The 15215-nt window shown below is 48.9% G+C and overlaps 4 protein-coding genes across 5 annotated transcripts; 3 read left to right on the top strand and 1 right to left on the bottom strand.

The window, feature by feature from the left end:
* The first annotated feature begins 8 nt into the window (after nucleotides 1-8).
* LOC101776536 (WAT1-related protein At1g21890) lies at nucleotides 9-2628 on the top strand. The gene is made up of 5 exons (XM_012846698.2): nucleotides 9-195; nucleotides 1003-1065; nucleotides 1150-1666; nucleotides 1764-1915; nucleotides 2050-2628. The coding sequence occupies exons 1-5, from the start codon at nucleotides 50-52 to the stop codon at nucleotides 2273-2275; spliced, it is 1104 nt and encodes a 367-aa protein (XP_012702152.1). The 5' UTR covers nucleotides 9-49; the 3' UTR covers nucleotides 2276-2628.
* A 3673-nt stretch (nucleotides 2629-6301) lies between these two features.
* On the top strand, nucleotides 6302-8953 carry LOC101784361 (transmembrane emp24 domain-containing protein p24delta3). The gene is made up of 4 exons (XM_004953987.4): nucleotides 6302-6612; nucleotides 7883-8092; nucleotides 8205-8281; nucleotides 8616-8953. The coding sequence occupies exons 1-4, from the start codon at nucleotides 6421-6423 to the stop codon at nucleotides 8758-8760; spliced, it is 624 nt and encodes a 207-aa protein (XP_004954044.1). The 5' UTR covers nucleotides 6302-6420; the 3' UTR covers nucleotides 8761-8953.
* Nucleotides 8954-9425: 472 nt separating this feature from the next.
* On the top strand, nucleotides 9426-11930 carry LOC101783008. 2 transcript variants are annotated; one of them, XM_004953984.3, is made up of 5 exons: nucleotides 9427-9952; nucleotides 10179-10285; nucleotides 10356-10724; nucleotides 10837-11335; nucleotides 11575-11930. In XM_004953984.3, the coding sequence occupies exons 1-4, from the start codon at nucleotides 9733-9735 to the stop codon at nucleotides 11332-11334; spliced, it is 1194 nt and encodes a 397-aa protein (XP_004954041.1). In that variant the 5' UTR covers nucleotides 9427-9732; the 3' UTR covers nucleotide 11335; nucleotides 11575-11930. The 2 variants fall into 2 exon arrangements, with proteins under 2 accessions (XP_022678824.1, XP_004954041.1); XM_022823089.1 differs by having other exon boundaries at nucleotides 9426-9952; nucleotides 10837-11930.
* A 189-nt stretch (nucleotides 11931-12119) lies between these two features.
* Nucleotides 12120-13510, bottom strand: LOC101783955. Its single transcript, XM_004953986.3, has 4 exons — nucleotides 13393-13510; nucleotides 12781-13203; nucleotides 12567-12656; nucleotides 12120-12405 (listed from the first exon to the last, which is right to left on the bottom strand). The coding sequence occupies exons 2-4, from the start codon at nucleotides 13015-13017 to the stop codon at nucleotides 12328-12330; spliced, it is 405 nt and encodes a 134-aa protein (XP_004954043.1). The 5' UTR covers nucleotides 13018-13203; nucleotides 13393-13510; the 3' UTR covers nucleotides 12120-12327.
* Between the last annotated feature and the right edge of the window lie 1705 nt (nucleotides 13511-15215).

The following is a 15215-nucleotide window of genomic DNA, read 5'->3' as shown; positions in this document are numbered from 1 at the left end:
ATCAGATGGGTGTGGGAAGGTTCTGAACGATGTGAAGCCGTACCTGGCCATGATCCTGCTGCAGGTAGGGTTCGCCGGGATGTACGTCGTCGCCGTCGCCTCCCTCAAGCGCGGGATGAGCCACTTCGTCCTCGTCGTGTACCGGAACGTCGTCGCCACCGCCGTCATGGCGCCCTTCGCGCTCTGGTTCGAGAGGTAATCATCAATTCATCATGTCGGTCGCTCCACCACCACCATTCAGTTCCCTCTAGGCGTCTCTCTCTCGCACTCTCTGTGGACACGATGGATTCGATCTCGTCTCCATCGTTGCCTGCTAGCTTCAACACTTCGTATGCTGCCAACGCATGCATGTCATGCAAGTGCATGCATCAGGAGAAAAGAGTTGTTGTGACATGCACTACTTGCGTTTCATGTGTTCTGATGTTCATCCATCACATAGGAGGTGTCAAACTTGTTAGTCACGCATCGGATCTAAGAGTAGTTAGTTCATCCATTTTGTCTGCAACTGCAAAGGCTTAGCCGACGTAGCACTTCAGTGGTCGCTTTCAGATGGTGCATGGTCCACGACCAGCGCTTGCAGATCCTAGTCGGGGAAAGTAGCACGCCTATTCTATTCCGTACCCGCATCCTGAACAGAAAGTATATTCTTTCGTGGCTTTCGTTGTCATAATGTGTTGTTAAATCAGAATACACACACTGTAAATATTTGTTCTGGTGACCTAAATCACACACGCTGTAGAAGTAGAACCACCATGTCCAAAAATGTCAGTAGACAATAGTCCACCGTCAGGGTGATATGATGGTGCATGACCTGCATGACTGGACAGTTGACCATGCAGTAGTTTTGTCTTTTTTTTAAAAAAAAATGAAGCAGTAGTTTTGTCTTTGGGATTGACTGGATGCATCATGCTCTGTTTATTTTACTATTTGCATCTTACTCTGCACCATGATAAATCCACACACAACTAGCTCTTTGCTTAATTGTGATCTCCATTGGTGCAGGAGCGTGAGGCCAAAGATGACCTTTACCATCTTCCTCAAGATCATGGGGCTCGCCATACTCGAGTACGTACAAATCATCATATATACTCGTATGACAACACACTATACAGAGCTCGATGGAGATCTCACGTACATGTGAACTTGCAGGCCTGTGCTCGATCAGAACCTGTACTACATGGGGGCGAACCTGACCTCCGCCGGCTTCGCGTCGGCGCTGGTGAACGTCCTCCCGGCCATCACATTTGTCATGGCCCTCTTCCTGCGGATAGAGAAGGTGCGGCTGCGGAGCTTGCACAGCAAGGCCAAGATTGCCGGCACGGCGCTCACCGTCGTCGGCGCGGTGCTCATGATCCTGTACCACGGCCCCGTGGTGCCGTTCCCGTGGACCAAGGGGCAGCACCACGACGGCGGCGGCGCCCAGGTCGGCGGCGGCGGCTTCCTCCAGGGCACCCTGTGCGTCATCGTCGCCTGCGTCGCGTGGTCGGGCTTCTTCGTCCTCCAGTCCAACACGCTGCAGAGCTACCCCGCGGAGCTGTCGCTGACGGCGCTCATCTGCCTCATGGGCTCCCTGATGAGCGGCGCCGTCGCGCTCGTCGCCGAGCGCCGCAACACCCAGGCCTGGGTCATCGGCTTCGACACCCGCCTCTTCACCGCCGTCTACGCCGTAAGCTAGCCGGCCGCCTCCTTGCATGCGTTCTTACATCCAACGAACTACGTGTCCGCTGACAGCAGCCATGGCCCATGGATTCTGATGATTCCAGGGCGTAGTGTGCTCCGGCGTGGCCTACTACGTGCAAGGTGTCGTGTCGAGGCAACGAGGCCCGGTGTTCGTGACAGCCTTCAGCCCTCTGTGCATGATCGTAACCTCCGTGATGGGTTCCATCATACTCAAGGAAGAGATCACACTTGGAAGGTACAAAATTGACGTGCAGTCCACGTATACGATTCTATATGCTTTACATCATATCCAGATATTTCTGAAGATATACATGTATATAGTACTAGTGCTAATGCCATCGTCACGCAACCCTTCTTTTGCTGTTCCAGTGTGATCGGCGCGGTGATCATCGTGCTAGGCCTGTACGCGCTCATCTGGGGCAAGAGCAAGGACCACGAGAATCAGGTCGCCGACGTCTCCAAGGGCGCCGCCGCGGCCGGCGGCGAGCTCCCCATCACCTTGGCGCAGACCAACGGCAACGGCAAGCACGAGCTCGGCAACACCCGCGGCCTCGTCTTCGACGTCGAGACGCCGGCGACCAACGGCCACTACTAGTCCTTGTCCTCCTACCTACTCTTAAAGAAGCAGCATCAGCGGGCTCCACATCGTTGGCAGTCAGTGTTCTAGCTAGACACGTGTCATGGCTGTCGTCCAGTCGGTCCATAGATCGATCGAGTTGGAGCATACAAAACTGGTGCGATTTTTTCCTTCTTAATCCCGTTCTGTTTACTTCCTCCTGAAATTCTTGTGAGAGAGAGAGAGAGAGTGCAAGCAAGAGAGACAGAGAGAAGGACCCCTTACCTGATGTAATGGATAAGGCACCGGGTTGCTTAATCAATCAGCAAAAAAAGATCAGCTCTTCTGCTTACGTAGAGCTGGAATTAATTAACTCCATCAGTGCCTATTAATGCCCTCCCTTTAATCTGCTTAATGCGATCGTCCGAGGCGATGATCGATCAGCTTCGCATTTGCTATGCCTGCTCACCTTTGATTTGATCTGCATTCTCCCTTGGTGCACCCACTAATTGCAAGCTTTTGCTTGTTAATTGACGCCATGAAATCGACAAGGAAACCCAAATGGGTGCCCACTTTTGAGGATGTCACACGTTGATTCCTGTCATCCTCTGCTTTAATTTTCTATGGTTAGTAGTGCAGGATAACAGTGTCGAAGATTTGGTTTAAAAATGCGAGAGGAGATGCGTATCTGCTGACACTCTTATCATCTGGGGACTTTGTGGCTCATGCATGGACAGGACAGTCGGCGCTGTTCTGTATTCTGCCTGACGATGGCCGGAGAATGGAATGTGCAGAGAGAGGACTGAAGAGGAACAACGGAACAAGCGTTAGACTTCTCTTCCAAACCCATCTGTCCCTATCATTGAATAGTCAAGTGCGAGTAGGCAGACTTGACTGACAGGCAAAAGCAAGGCATCGGAGGCCCAAAAGGAAGGCCCAGGTAGAGCACGATGCGTGTAAGGGCCCAGGGCCCAATTGCTCGCGGTGCGGACTGCAGATGCTTTCTTCTTCCTTCTCACGTCGTCTTCTTCTCCAGCCATACATAGGAGGGGGCGCGGTTGGCAGAGCAGAACAGCTGCCTATGGGTAGGGCTTCTGGCAGGGACGGAAGGCAGCGGCGGTCGACGGCGCAGGGCAGGAGGATGAGGGAGAGACCGACGGCCGAACCGGGGGGTCTTTGCAAAACAAATATTCAGATTAGGGAGCTATTTGCATATAATCGGATCGCGATCCAAATTAGGGGGGTATATGTAAATTATTAGGGGTATATTTGCATATAATCGGATCGCGACTATATTAATCGCGATCCACACCAGGGGGTATTTGTAAAATATTGAGGGTGCTATTGTAAATATTCCTGCCGGCGACATGGCGCGAGTTCGCCCCGCCGCCGCCGACCTCAGCTAGCCCCACAGGTGGCGGTTAAGCATGCAGCTTGGCGATGCGACGCCCGCGGATGGCGGTGGCTGCGCTCGTATTCGCTCCGCAAGAACTGAGAGCTTCTGCGCCCTCTCGTCGTCCCGCCGCGCTCATCGCCGGCCTCCGGTGAGCTCTCGGGTCTTGCGAACCGGTGCAGGAGTTTCTTAGATTTGTCAAGAATCCTTATCATCCTCAACTGCTTGCGCGCCATCGAGCGTGCGGGTATGCCGACCATGGATCATGGCGACCAGGCAGCTTAAATCCTTGGTTGAGATCCACGCCTTCAAGACATGGTGCCCAGCTTACTGCCTGACATGATGCTTCCGTGCGCGCAGGCAGGAGATGTTGACGCCTTGACGGTGAGGAGGCCAAGAGGTGGTCAGAGAGACTGATGGCGCCGTCAAGCGTCGACTAGAAACCCCGGCCATTGGCAGCCGGGTAGGCATGCATGACCGCATGATGATGGATATCTGACAAAAACTGAAGCCACCGACTGCTGCGCTCCACTTCACCAGTTCACCTAATTGGACCATAAAATTAGATGCGAAGTGTTGATATTTGTATACTTGTATCACGATCTGCAGTATCGATAATTAACTGAGCTAGTTGTGTCACTGAGATTTGGTTAATGAAGTGCAAGGCTGGACATCAGGACATGTGAACAATCTTAGAGTTCTTTTCTGCATTTACTGAAAGAAATGTTCAGGCCTGTTATCTTCACACCCCGAACAGCGTCTAATTGGGCTGTGGAACTCTTACAGCTCTGCTTACTGTTACGTTTTCTGCTAGCCTTGCAGTTCGTGAAAATTATTTCAGTTTGGAGCAAGTCATTTGCACGTTTGTTTCCATCCATTCCAATGCTCATCAGTTAATACAGATGCAACATGCAAGTATGCATTGCAATTGCGAACTCTGAATCGCATGAACATAAGTGGCCAGAGCCCAGAGGGGAGACGGCCGTGGCAAAACTGGCAATTATCTCACTCCGTTTCGCTTGCGCTAGCAACCTAGCGTTGTGCCAAGTTCAATGGTTTCATCTTGCTCTGAACTTCTGCGCCATGTTGTATCAGACTAGCTGCAATTCTTTTCTTCCTTTTTCCAGGGTTCTCGTGCCTGGACTTCACAAGACATTATCATGAGATCAGGCAATCAGCTTTTTGCTACTTATACAGATGCACAATCTTTTTAGGGGAAAAACAGATCAGGGCCTCGATTGCCTGAAACTCTGCTTGCTGTCACTTTGTTGCCGGGAAAAAAAACCAGCTCGGACAATGTCAATTGATCATCTTTCGTCCTATCCAGTCGCAGACACGGACATGGCGGTCGCAGCGCCATCGCCGCCAAGCCGGCCCGCACTAGCGCTACTCGGCCACCCGCGGCGCGCTTGGCCTACCGCGAGCGATCCTGCTTCCGCGGCGCGAGCGCCCATGGCAGCTCGGCCAGCCTACAGAGTTCCAAGGCTCCCGGGTCCTCATGCTGTGTTCCCTCGCTGCCTCCCAGCTCGCCAGCGGGCGTCGCCGCGGCGATCCGGGGCGGACTGTATCTCAGGGGGGGTACGCAAAGCCACCCGATACATTTCTAGCGGACGAGATTAAAGAAGGGAACCCCAATGCAAACGCGTTCCGAGCGCTTCCCCGCCCTCGCGCCATTCCGTCGCGCTGCTTCTCCGGCCTCGCCAGTCACCACCGCCATTGGCGCTCCGGCGATCATCGGAGGCTCGCCGCGTTTGTTTGATCCGTCTCGCCCAAGGACGGTGCATGCGCCGGCCGGCCATGCTCGGGGTCATGGCCAACAGGGGGCTTCTCTCCTGGCCGGTCTGCGCCTTCGACAATCGACATGGTGCACTGCTGCCTCCCTCTGCTTGGAGATAACGCTGGAGGCGAGGTCAGGCGCCGTTGCCGATAACCTCCCAGTGGAAGCAATCACCTGTGCGGCAGGTGTCTCGAGCGTCCTTCACCATTAGTCTTCCTGCCCAGAGAATGGCCTGAGAAACGTGACTGCTGTAAGCCAAATTTCAGAAGGTCCCATTTCAGAAACACTACGCTTTGTGAAATCTGATTACAAAAGCAAGAAACAGTTTTTTTTGTGAATTGGCGAGTGTCTTCTTTTGGGGCCTTACGTGACGACATTGGCGAAAATGAGATGGTTCCACTTCCACACTCCATTCTATGGCTGAAAAGCAAATTCCATACGGCGATCAGCCAATCAGAAAGTGACAGACAGTATCAATCCTCCGGATCACTGGAGCATTCGCCATCAAAATTCATCTTTATCATTAACCATACATCAAATTCATCTTAAATTTATCATTTGTTCGTATGCGCAATATTTTGCATCTTTCCAGATCAAAAGGATCGCTCCTGAAGAGTTTCCTAGAGAATATTTTTTAAAAAAAAGAAAAAAGAAAATATTGCCCCATTTTGGCCTGATCACCTGTGAAGGATTCAGTTTAGATCTGCTTCGAATTGCTCTGTCCTGTCTGTGACACAGAAGGAGTTTCGAGATTTTTTTTTGTCTTCAGACTGCAAACAACAAGCACAGACACGTCATAACGGGTCCCACTTGTCATACATCCATCGCGTGAAGACGGCATCACGTGACCACGTCACGTGCGCCCCTCTCCTTCAAAACTGCTCCCCGACTTCTTCAGCCGTCGTCGTCTCATCTGCCGACGCCGCTACTACTAGTCTCCAGCTGACAGGCTCTCCCTTCCCTTCCTCCCCGACCCGACCCCGGGAGGCGGAGATCCCTAGGCCGGCGGCCGAGATGGCGGCGGCTCTGGCCCTCGCGGTGGTGCTTGCCGTCGCGTCGCTCCGCGCGGAGGCGGTGTGGCTGGAGGTGCCGCAGTCGGGGACCAAGTGCGTGTCGGAGGAGATCCAGTCCAACGTCGTCGTGCTCGCCGACTACTCCATCATGTACGAGTCCCACCCCGACTCTCACCCCACCATAGCCGTCAAGGTAATCCGTTCTCTTCCCGCGATTATGTTCTTCTCCTTTCCCTGATTCAGTGTAGCGAGCCTTGATGTCGATGCCGATTAGTCTGGAATGGTAGAGTTTCATTCTATGATGATTTTATGCATTAAATGGAGCTGAGCAGTGTTTAAACATTTGAATTTGCTTGGGCCTGTAGTTGCCGGATACCATGAATTTATCGGGAATTGAACTGCCTGAATTTGTGCTGCAGATAGCCAGAAACCGTGCCTTAGAGTGTATGAGTAAATTATTCATGTCATGTAACATGTTTCCCGGCTGAAAAGCAAGGAATCTGTTGGCATCTACTACTTTTAGCACTCTATGTCTGTATCCAAACTTGTTTCGCTTGTGTGATTTGTCTACACCAGAGCATTAGTCATAAATCAGTGGCCGTAGGCCTGCTGCTTTAACTAGATTCAATTGCACGATTCATGTTGATGATGCAGCGTTGATTCTCAAACCATGTTGGTTCCTTCTGTCTAAGTAATGGTGCTTTCCACCTAGGATGTCATTCATGAGTCAGGACAGAATACTAGGTGATTCATTTTAGGGGATCTGGTGATTTCTTTTCCAGCGAACTACGTAAAAATTCCATGAGGTTAAGAAGTAGACAGTAAAACTGTAATCGATAAGAATCGTACTAGTGCTATGGAATAAGAAGGAATGACAAAAAGGGGACAAATCGAGTAAGTTAGAGCACTGAAGTGAGCAGAGAGAGCTGTGCTCAGCTTTTTAAATATTTTTTTATATTCAAAACTCCATTTATGTCTACTGTTCTAGGCTTTGTGCCTTTGTCTGAGGAAAGCTAAGGTAACAGGCATGATAGGATAGCTTAACTGACTTTCAGATGTTGTAAATTAGCAGTTACTAAGATTTATCTTGTCTGCATCACCCCCATCATACATGGTAAAGAATCGGCTTTGTTTTTTACCTCAGATTTAATGTGCACCGAACATCCCTGATGCAACATCTAGGTACTGAGCATATGTTCTGTTATGTTGAGAGTGCATATAGTCATTTTGAGGTTTTTTGAATGGCATGATTTCAACTATAAATATATTTCAGGGTCAAAATTTCAAGTTCAGAAAGGTCTCAGTAAGCAGTTGAGAAACGTTAGTTCATTCTGATTGAGTTTTTGATTCTTCTGTTGTTGACAGTATTGAGACTTGTCTGGAGTTGAAAATCTGATGTATGAATTACCAGCATACTGTAAACTCTTACTGTCATTTTTATATAAATCTGATGCTTTTTGCAGGTTACTTCACCATACGGGAACACCTTACATCACAATGAGAATGCTACAGTTGGTCAATTTGCATTCACAACTGCAGAAGCTGGAAACTACCTTGCATGCTTCTGGATAGATAGTGCAGAGAAAGGATCAGGAGTATCTGTGAATCTTGACTGGAAGATTGGGTTTGCAACAAAGGACTGGGATGCTATTGCTAAGAAAGAAAAAATTGAGGTTGGAATATGAACTGTAGTACCAAGCCACAGTTCTATCCAATTGTCATGAACTCATATTCAATGCACTATTTGGTGTTGTCAATTGAATGCGACCTCTTTTTTTTCTGCAGGGTGTAGAACTCGAGCTTCAGAAACTTGAAGTGGCAGTCCAGGCCATTCATCAGAACTTGATATACCTCAAAACAAGGCAAGTCATCTCGTCCACCTTCTGTGGAAACATTTTTTTAGCTATATGTCTTCTGCCAATCGAGTCTTCTACTTCAAAAATAAAATTTAGCATATTGGCACCGAAAGGGGGTTGGATATATCAGTTCTATGGATTTCAACTTCCAATCTGTCATACAGCAGAGGATTTGTTTTACTTTTGTTTAGAAGATCTTTTGCTAATGAATTCACTACCTTCAATGTTCTTTCTATGACAAATGAATATGTGTGATGATGTCTGAGATATGAAGTCCATAGATTTCTTGCCCTACAGGATTAGTGGCATGGCTGATGATTGCTTTCATCTGTACATGCAGGGAAGCAGAGATGCGAATTGTGAGCGAGAAAACAAACGCAAGGGTTGCCTGGTTCAGTATTCTGTCGCTAGGTGTCTGCATTGCGGTATCAATCTTGCAATTGTGGCATCTTCAAGGGTTCTTCAGAAAGAAGAAGCTCATCTAGATTTTACTCATTTGATGTTGCACTGTGGCTCAAATGTAAAATGTTGTTCACCTTGGATGGGACAATTTTGTCTTGTTTAGAACGTTTCACACCAGTGATGACTGATGAGCAAGTTGTACTGTATGTAATTTAACTACGATTGAATGGAATATCAATGTTTCTGGGAAGGTCTGCATACCTTCAGGCTTCAGCACATAGATATGACCAGGATATTCCATCCTGGCATGTTGTAGAATCAGAAAAGTGAACCCATATCAGCTGCAAAAATTGTGGCTACATGGGTTCTTGTTGCCTTACCATTGTTATTACCGATGCTAGCTCTTGGAAATGACGGCAGAAACGAATCGCAATCTTTGTAATAGGCTGCCTATGAGATGGCGAAGTAGATTCTACGAGTACAAAGCGCAGGTGTGAACTAGCGAAGGGGCACATTTCTTAGTGCCTCTTGGGAAATTGTACAGCCCCGTGATCTGCCGAGCACTGGTGTAAAGAAATGTTATCAGGAGCATTGTAAGCATCAACGGGACATCTAGTTTTTGTTTTGTTTTGCTCATCGCAAGTGTGATGCACGCTCGCACTGACCTTGCTTTTGTGACATCACTTCACCACAACTGAATTGACCATCGTGGATGCGATGCGAAGATCGAAATTGAGATGAACGCGAAATAATACAGAAGGCCTTCTGATAAAAGTCAAAACAACCGGAGCTAAAAAGCCTTTTCCTCCGTTCAAAACTAAACCAACAACCATTGACAGCCGGCCTATGTCGTATCGTTGCGAACATTCCCATCTACCGCTCCTAAACACACCCAAATCCATCCCCATTCGCGTCGCCGTTGCGGCAACGGCGAGCACCAGCGCCAGCTCTCCATCCAGCTTTCTCCCCCAACGCAACGCAGCCGCCACCTCCAGCTTTGATGACCTCTCCACACTGACGAGCCGAGAGAGAAACTAGTGCCAGATGCGCTCACCATGGGCAAGGCCGGTCGCGCTGAGCAGGCCTTCCCCAACGGTGCGCCGGCGACCAGGTTCAGCCGCTGCCGGTGTGGTGCAGTCGTCGGCAAGGTGGTCAGCGCAAAGTGCGCCTCCGTGCTGCTCCTGGCCGTCGGCGGCTTCCTCTCGGCCGCCTTCGTGATGCTTCATCTCCGGGCATCAGGAGGCGGCGTCCCTGATGACCCAGACATACTCGCCGGTAAGTCCAGGACTTCACGCGTGCTGAACAACTAACTCAAAAGCAGGGACAAAAGCTTCATGGTCACAGTTTCCCTCAAAATGAAACAAAGGAGGCAAAATATTCAATAAAGTAGAATATGAAAACATTACTAGTGTATAGCAGAACAGATAACGTTAGGAGTTCGTCCAGATTTTCCCCACTCGTCTACCTTGTTTTAACACAGTTACATTCGTTTCTCAAGCAGAAATCGAGGCAGGCTTCATTTTGTTAGTGCCACACTCACAGATAGCTTCACAAGGCGGAACACTCGAAAAAGAGATATATGACCAAATAGGAGTGCCCAATAGTAAGGTATGGAGTTTCTTTCAGTACAAGAAAACTTTGCCAAGTACTCACTGAATATTGGCTGACAATCCTGCAGGTTTCAGTTTCTATGCGTCCATACAATTACACGAACACCACTTACGTGAAATTCGGCGTTCTTCCAGACCCAAGAAATGCCTCCATGAGCGTAAAATCCATCAACACACTGAGAACATCTTTGATAAGACTTACACTTCAGCAGCTGAATTTATCTTTGACACCATCTGTTTTCGGAGACCCACTTTGCTTAGAGATCCTGGGATTCCCAGGAGGGATTACAGTGTTGCTTCCACATAATGCTTCCCATGCAGACTCAATTCAGCCTATCTTCAACATCACATTTGACTCGACAATTCATGAAGTAAGGGAATTTCTTAAGGAGATGAAGAATGAGCTTGCAATAAGATTGCAGCAGACACCAGATGAGGTCATCCCAGTCTATCCCTCTCGTACACTTAAATAACATGTACCTTGAATATTTTTTTTCTTTAAAGATCTTGACATGAGGTCAGAATATTTATACAAAATTGGAAATGCAGGAATTATTTGTCAAGTTAACAAATACAAATGGTTCAACGGTTGCAGCACCAGTTACGGTCCAAGTTTCCATTGCCCCAATAGATCGCAGCAATTTTCTACAACCTTATAGGCTCAAACAGCTAGCCCAAATCATCACAGAATGGAGTTCAAGGAACCTTGGCCTCAATACCTTAATTTTTGGCAGAATTAGGGACTTGAAGTTGTCCCCACTCCTAGAAGCTTTCATTCCATCCTGTGCTCCTAGCTTGCCTCCAATGCCAACACCATTCCCTTCCTGGCCTCCAATATCAGAGCGACCAAAAACCAATGCATACCGGGGACTTTCATGCCCTGCTTTGGTGAAAAAACAAAATGAAGCCACTCCACATCGCAGGTTAATGCGTGTATCTCCGCAACTGTCAACATGGCTTCACAGGAAATACGCATCTGAAGGCAAGAAAAACAGCATTGCACTGGTAGCACCGACATTCATTGCACCAGTAACGGAATCAAAATGAAGTAAGTTATTTTAGGTTTTATAAAGACAGCCCTCAAATTTATTCAATTTTTTTACAATATTGATTTGCATCTTGTTAATGAAAAAATCATAGCATATCTTAGCATCATTGCAACTACTAAGCTTCAAACTGACTCAAATTAGAGTGCACTGAACTACATGGATACAGGACTATGGATATATGCATTTTGGTTGCTTGTCTGAAACTCTGAATATTGTTTCTGCACTGAATGGTCTTTAGGTACTTCAGCAGTCAAGTAAATTTCAAAGATCTGGCGTGTCCACGCAGTTTATACTACAGTATGATCCTTCGGATGCAATTTTCTTGTAACACCAAGGTGGGTATGAAGTAGTTGTGCCTAGGCTAACATTGTAAAAAATCTCGGTCAAGTGTAAATAGAAAATGGGAAGTTATTTACCAGAAAGCTGGATAACTCCCAACCTCCAAGAATGATAGAGGGGCAACAGTGATTAAATTGCTTGCCCATCTGTCAGTTAAAATAACTTACCCATTGCCCCAAGCATCGCATGAAGACGATACTCATCCATGTTGGTTTACTAATGAATCTTGTTTCAGCACTGAAAAATTTCTCTGTACTTCTGGTTTTATGCCCTTCTACTTCTGTCTGTGTACATTTCACTCCTTTATGATTCCATGTGGTGGTCAGTTCAATAATCTGTATTTCCTTGTGACATTGTTGACCATCATGATGCATATTTCTTTTTCTTAAAAGTATCATGATTCATGGTGTATATTTCTGAAGACCCAACATAAGTATTTGGATGTCACCATATATGAATTCTTTTCTCAAAGCAATGCGATGATGCACAAACCCAAAAGAAATCCTTACAGAGCGCAAGTCAAGGAAAATGAAAATCATGTATCTCAATCAAGAAAGTTTACATCACACATGATGGTATCAACTGATAATCTTACAGCTGGAGCTATTGATTCATAAAATAAACTCAGATTCTTTTCACCAAAAATGCCTCCTTACTGATCGAAGGCAGAATAAATTTTCTTCTGTACGAGCTCCACACTTAGACGGGGTGATAATCTGGGAAGTATTTCCTGCAACAACGACGAAAGGCTTAGGGAGGTGCTCCACGAAACAAAGCACAATACCGAAACATGCTTGAAAAGCTTCGTAGTTGGTACATAAGGAGGGCAAGGTTGAAACTCAAAGGGAATAGAGGCGAGTAAAGTTGAATCAGAGAGGAATGCAATGATACCTCGGTCCCGTCGTGGAGCACCTTAGCCAGCACTGGGATCTCGTACTGGTACAGCCGCTCCCACTCCGGATTCGTCGTGATGTCCCTCTCCTAGTTGGCATCCGAAATCCAAGTCAAGCAAATATCCATCTCGGAACGAACTAACTAATGCATAGGTAGAAATCGGGGAAGGACCTAGTTATTGCATAGCAGTAGGACCAGAAAATTGTCTTGCCTGGAGCTCGAGGGACGCGAGGGAGTAGGGCGTGCCGGCGAGCAGGGAGGCGGCGTGAAGCTTCTCCTTGAGCCCGTCACAGAGGCAGCACCCCGGCTTGGTGTACAGTACTAGCCTCCGCTTCGAGGCCTCGCCGGCCGCAGCTGCGGCGCAGAGGGCGCGGAAATCAGGCTGGCGGACACACGGCGCAAGGCGGGAAGCGGCGCGCGGGAGCGCGGATAGCGCCGCCGCCACCATCGACTCGGCTCGGTTGCTTTACTTGCTTTGCTCGGCGGCGGATTGTTGGTTGTTGCCGACGAGGCAGAAGCGTTGGCCGCAGAAGCGGTGACGGCGCGACGCACGGCGCCGCGGGTCAGGGAGATTGTGGGAAGATTGCTCGTCCGCGAGCGGTGGGGGCTTCTCTACCGGCAGATGGGGACGAAACTGTAAAATTCAGCGAGTCATTGCAATCAAAAGTTTATTTAACTGAAAAATATTGTTAACATTTTGAAAAAATTATCAACATTTAAAATAATTGGACCAACATTTTTCAAAAAAAAGTTGGATCAACATTTCTTAAAAAAGTTGAACCAACATTTTCTTTAGAAAAAGTTAAATCCAACATTTTTTCACCTTCTTCCGGCTCCAACGGCCGGCGAGCCCACACGGAGCCCGTGCCGCGCGCGGTGGCGCTGGTGGCAGGGGAGGGAGGGGTGGGCGGCGGTGTAGGCAGGGGAGGGAGGGGAGGGCAGTGCAGGTGGGGTCCGTGTGGGGGCGACGGCGCAGGCAGGGGAGGGAGAGGTGCGGTAGTTAGGGTTCGGATCTGATGCATCTAACGGACCTTATTTCCTCGCACAAATCTCAAAGGTTGAACGTTTCTTCCGGAATATGGATAGGATTTCCGCGAGCAGTGCGATCCGAACGCTCTCGTCAGTATTTGGGCTTCATATGGGCTTCGTGCAGCCCAGTCATTTGCGGGCTTCATTAGGCCGATCCCCGTGATCATCATCGTTATGTCTGCTGGCCCAGCGTCCGTCGGACCAGGTGAAGGAATAAACTTTTTTTAAGGCAGAAAAATCTCCGATACCTTAATTTTTTGGCAGAATTAGGGATTTGAAGTTGTCTCCATTCCTAAAGCTTTCCGTCCATCCTGTGCTCCTAGCTTGCTGGGCCTCCAATATCAGAGCACCCAAAAACCAATGCATATGAGGATTTTTCATGCCCTGCTTTGGTGAAAAAAACAAAATGGAGCCACTCCACATCGCAGGTTAATGCATGTATCTTCCATAGTGATTTCTCTGCAACTGTCAGCACAGTTTCACAGGAAATACGCATATGAAATTATGAAGGCAAGAGACAAACAGCATTGCAGTGGCAGACTGGCAGCGCCGCGCCTACACCGGAGCCAAAATGAAGTAAGGTGTTTTAGGTTCTACTAGGACAGACCTCAAATTTTATTCAATCTTTGCTATCAGATTGATTTGACTTGTGTGAAAACAGCTGCGTTGACGGGCACGGCATGATTTGACCGGGGAAGGGGCTTCGCGGGAGATGAATGGCGGCCTAGCGGCGAAGAAGGGGCGGCGAGCCGGCGAGTGGCGGCTCGGCTTTGCACGGGGCAGGGGATGCGAGGATAGCCACCGGCGCGGCATGGAAGCAGCGGCATCCTCGTGAGTCGTGACCGTTGGAGAAGGGGCTCTACCGCTCTGGAGGGGAGAGTCGGGGCGCTGGAGTTGCTTTTAGAAGAAGGCTTATTAGCCATCTGGTTTCCCGCCACTGTCCCGATTTTCCATGCCAACTTCGATTGGAGCCTCTATACAAAACTGCATACATGAAATGCGAAATGTGAACTGCGAAATCCACGTCGTCCTCGGCTGTTTTCACCATGCAGATCGCGACCATGAACATCAAATAATTAAACAAAGGCGCAACACAACGTCACTGCCCCGAGCTCCGTACGTCCGCTGCTTACCAACAACGGTGCAAAACCCACATCGGCATCCATGGAGGTCATCACCCCGGCCACAGCTCCATGCAGATGACTGAGTCAGCCCATCGAACTCGGCATGATCCTGATGCTTGAAGTTGGCGTAGACAGGGTCTGCGCGGATGGGGGCGACGAGATCGGTACGGTGTGCTCGCCTGCTTGGCGGCGGCAGGCCTTGAGTAGAGCATCTTATTGAGCGCCCGGCGCAGAGCGGTGCATGTCGCAGCCAGAGCCTGAGAGTAGGCAATCGTTGCCTCGTTTGGTGCCCCTCAGCACTCAACTGCATGCTTGGGATGTTGGATGGCTTCAATTCATATCCGGTGGACAATGGGTGACACGGGACGCGTACTACGTAGCAATGCAGGCAACGCGCATGCCGCCGCATCCAGAGCCACATGTGGAGCCACGCCTCCCACCACGGACGGCGCGGAGTCGTTCAGAGGCTGCCGTCGGCGACGAGGGTGTCGCA

The sequence above is a fragment of the Setaria italica genome, chromosome I, assembly GCF_000263155.2.
Source record: "Setaria italica strain Yugu1 chromosome I, Setaria_italica_v2.0, whole genome shotgun sequence".
Taxonomy (NCBI): Eukaryota; Viridiplantae; Streptophyta; class Magnoliopsida; order Poales; family Poaceae; genus Setaria; species Setaria italica.
Note: the sequence above shows the minus strand (reverse complement) of the source record. Positions and strands in the feature narration are given on the sequence as shown.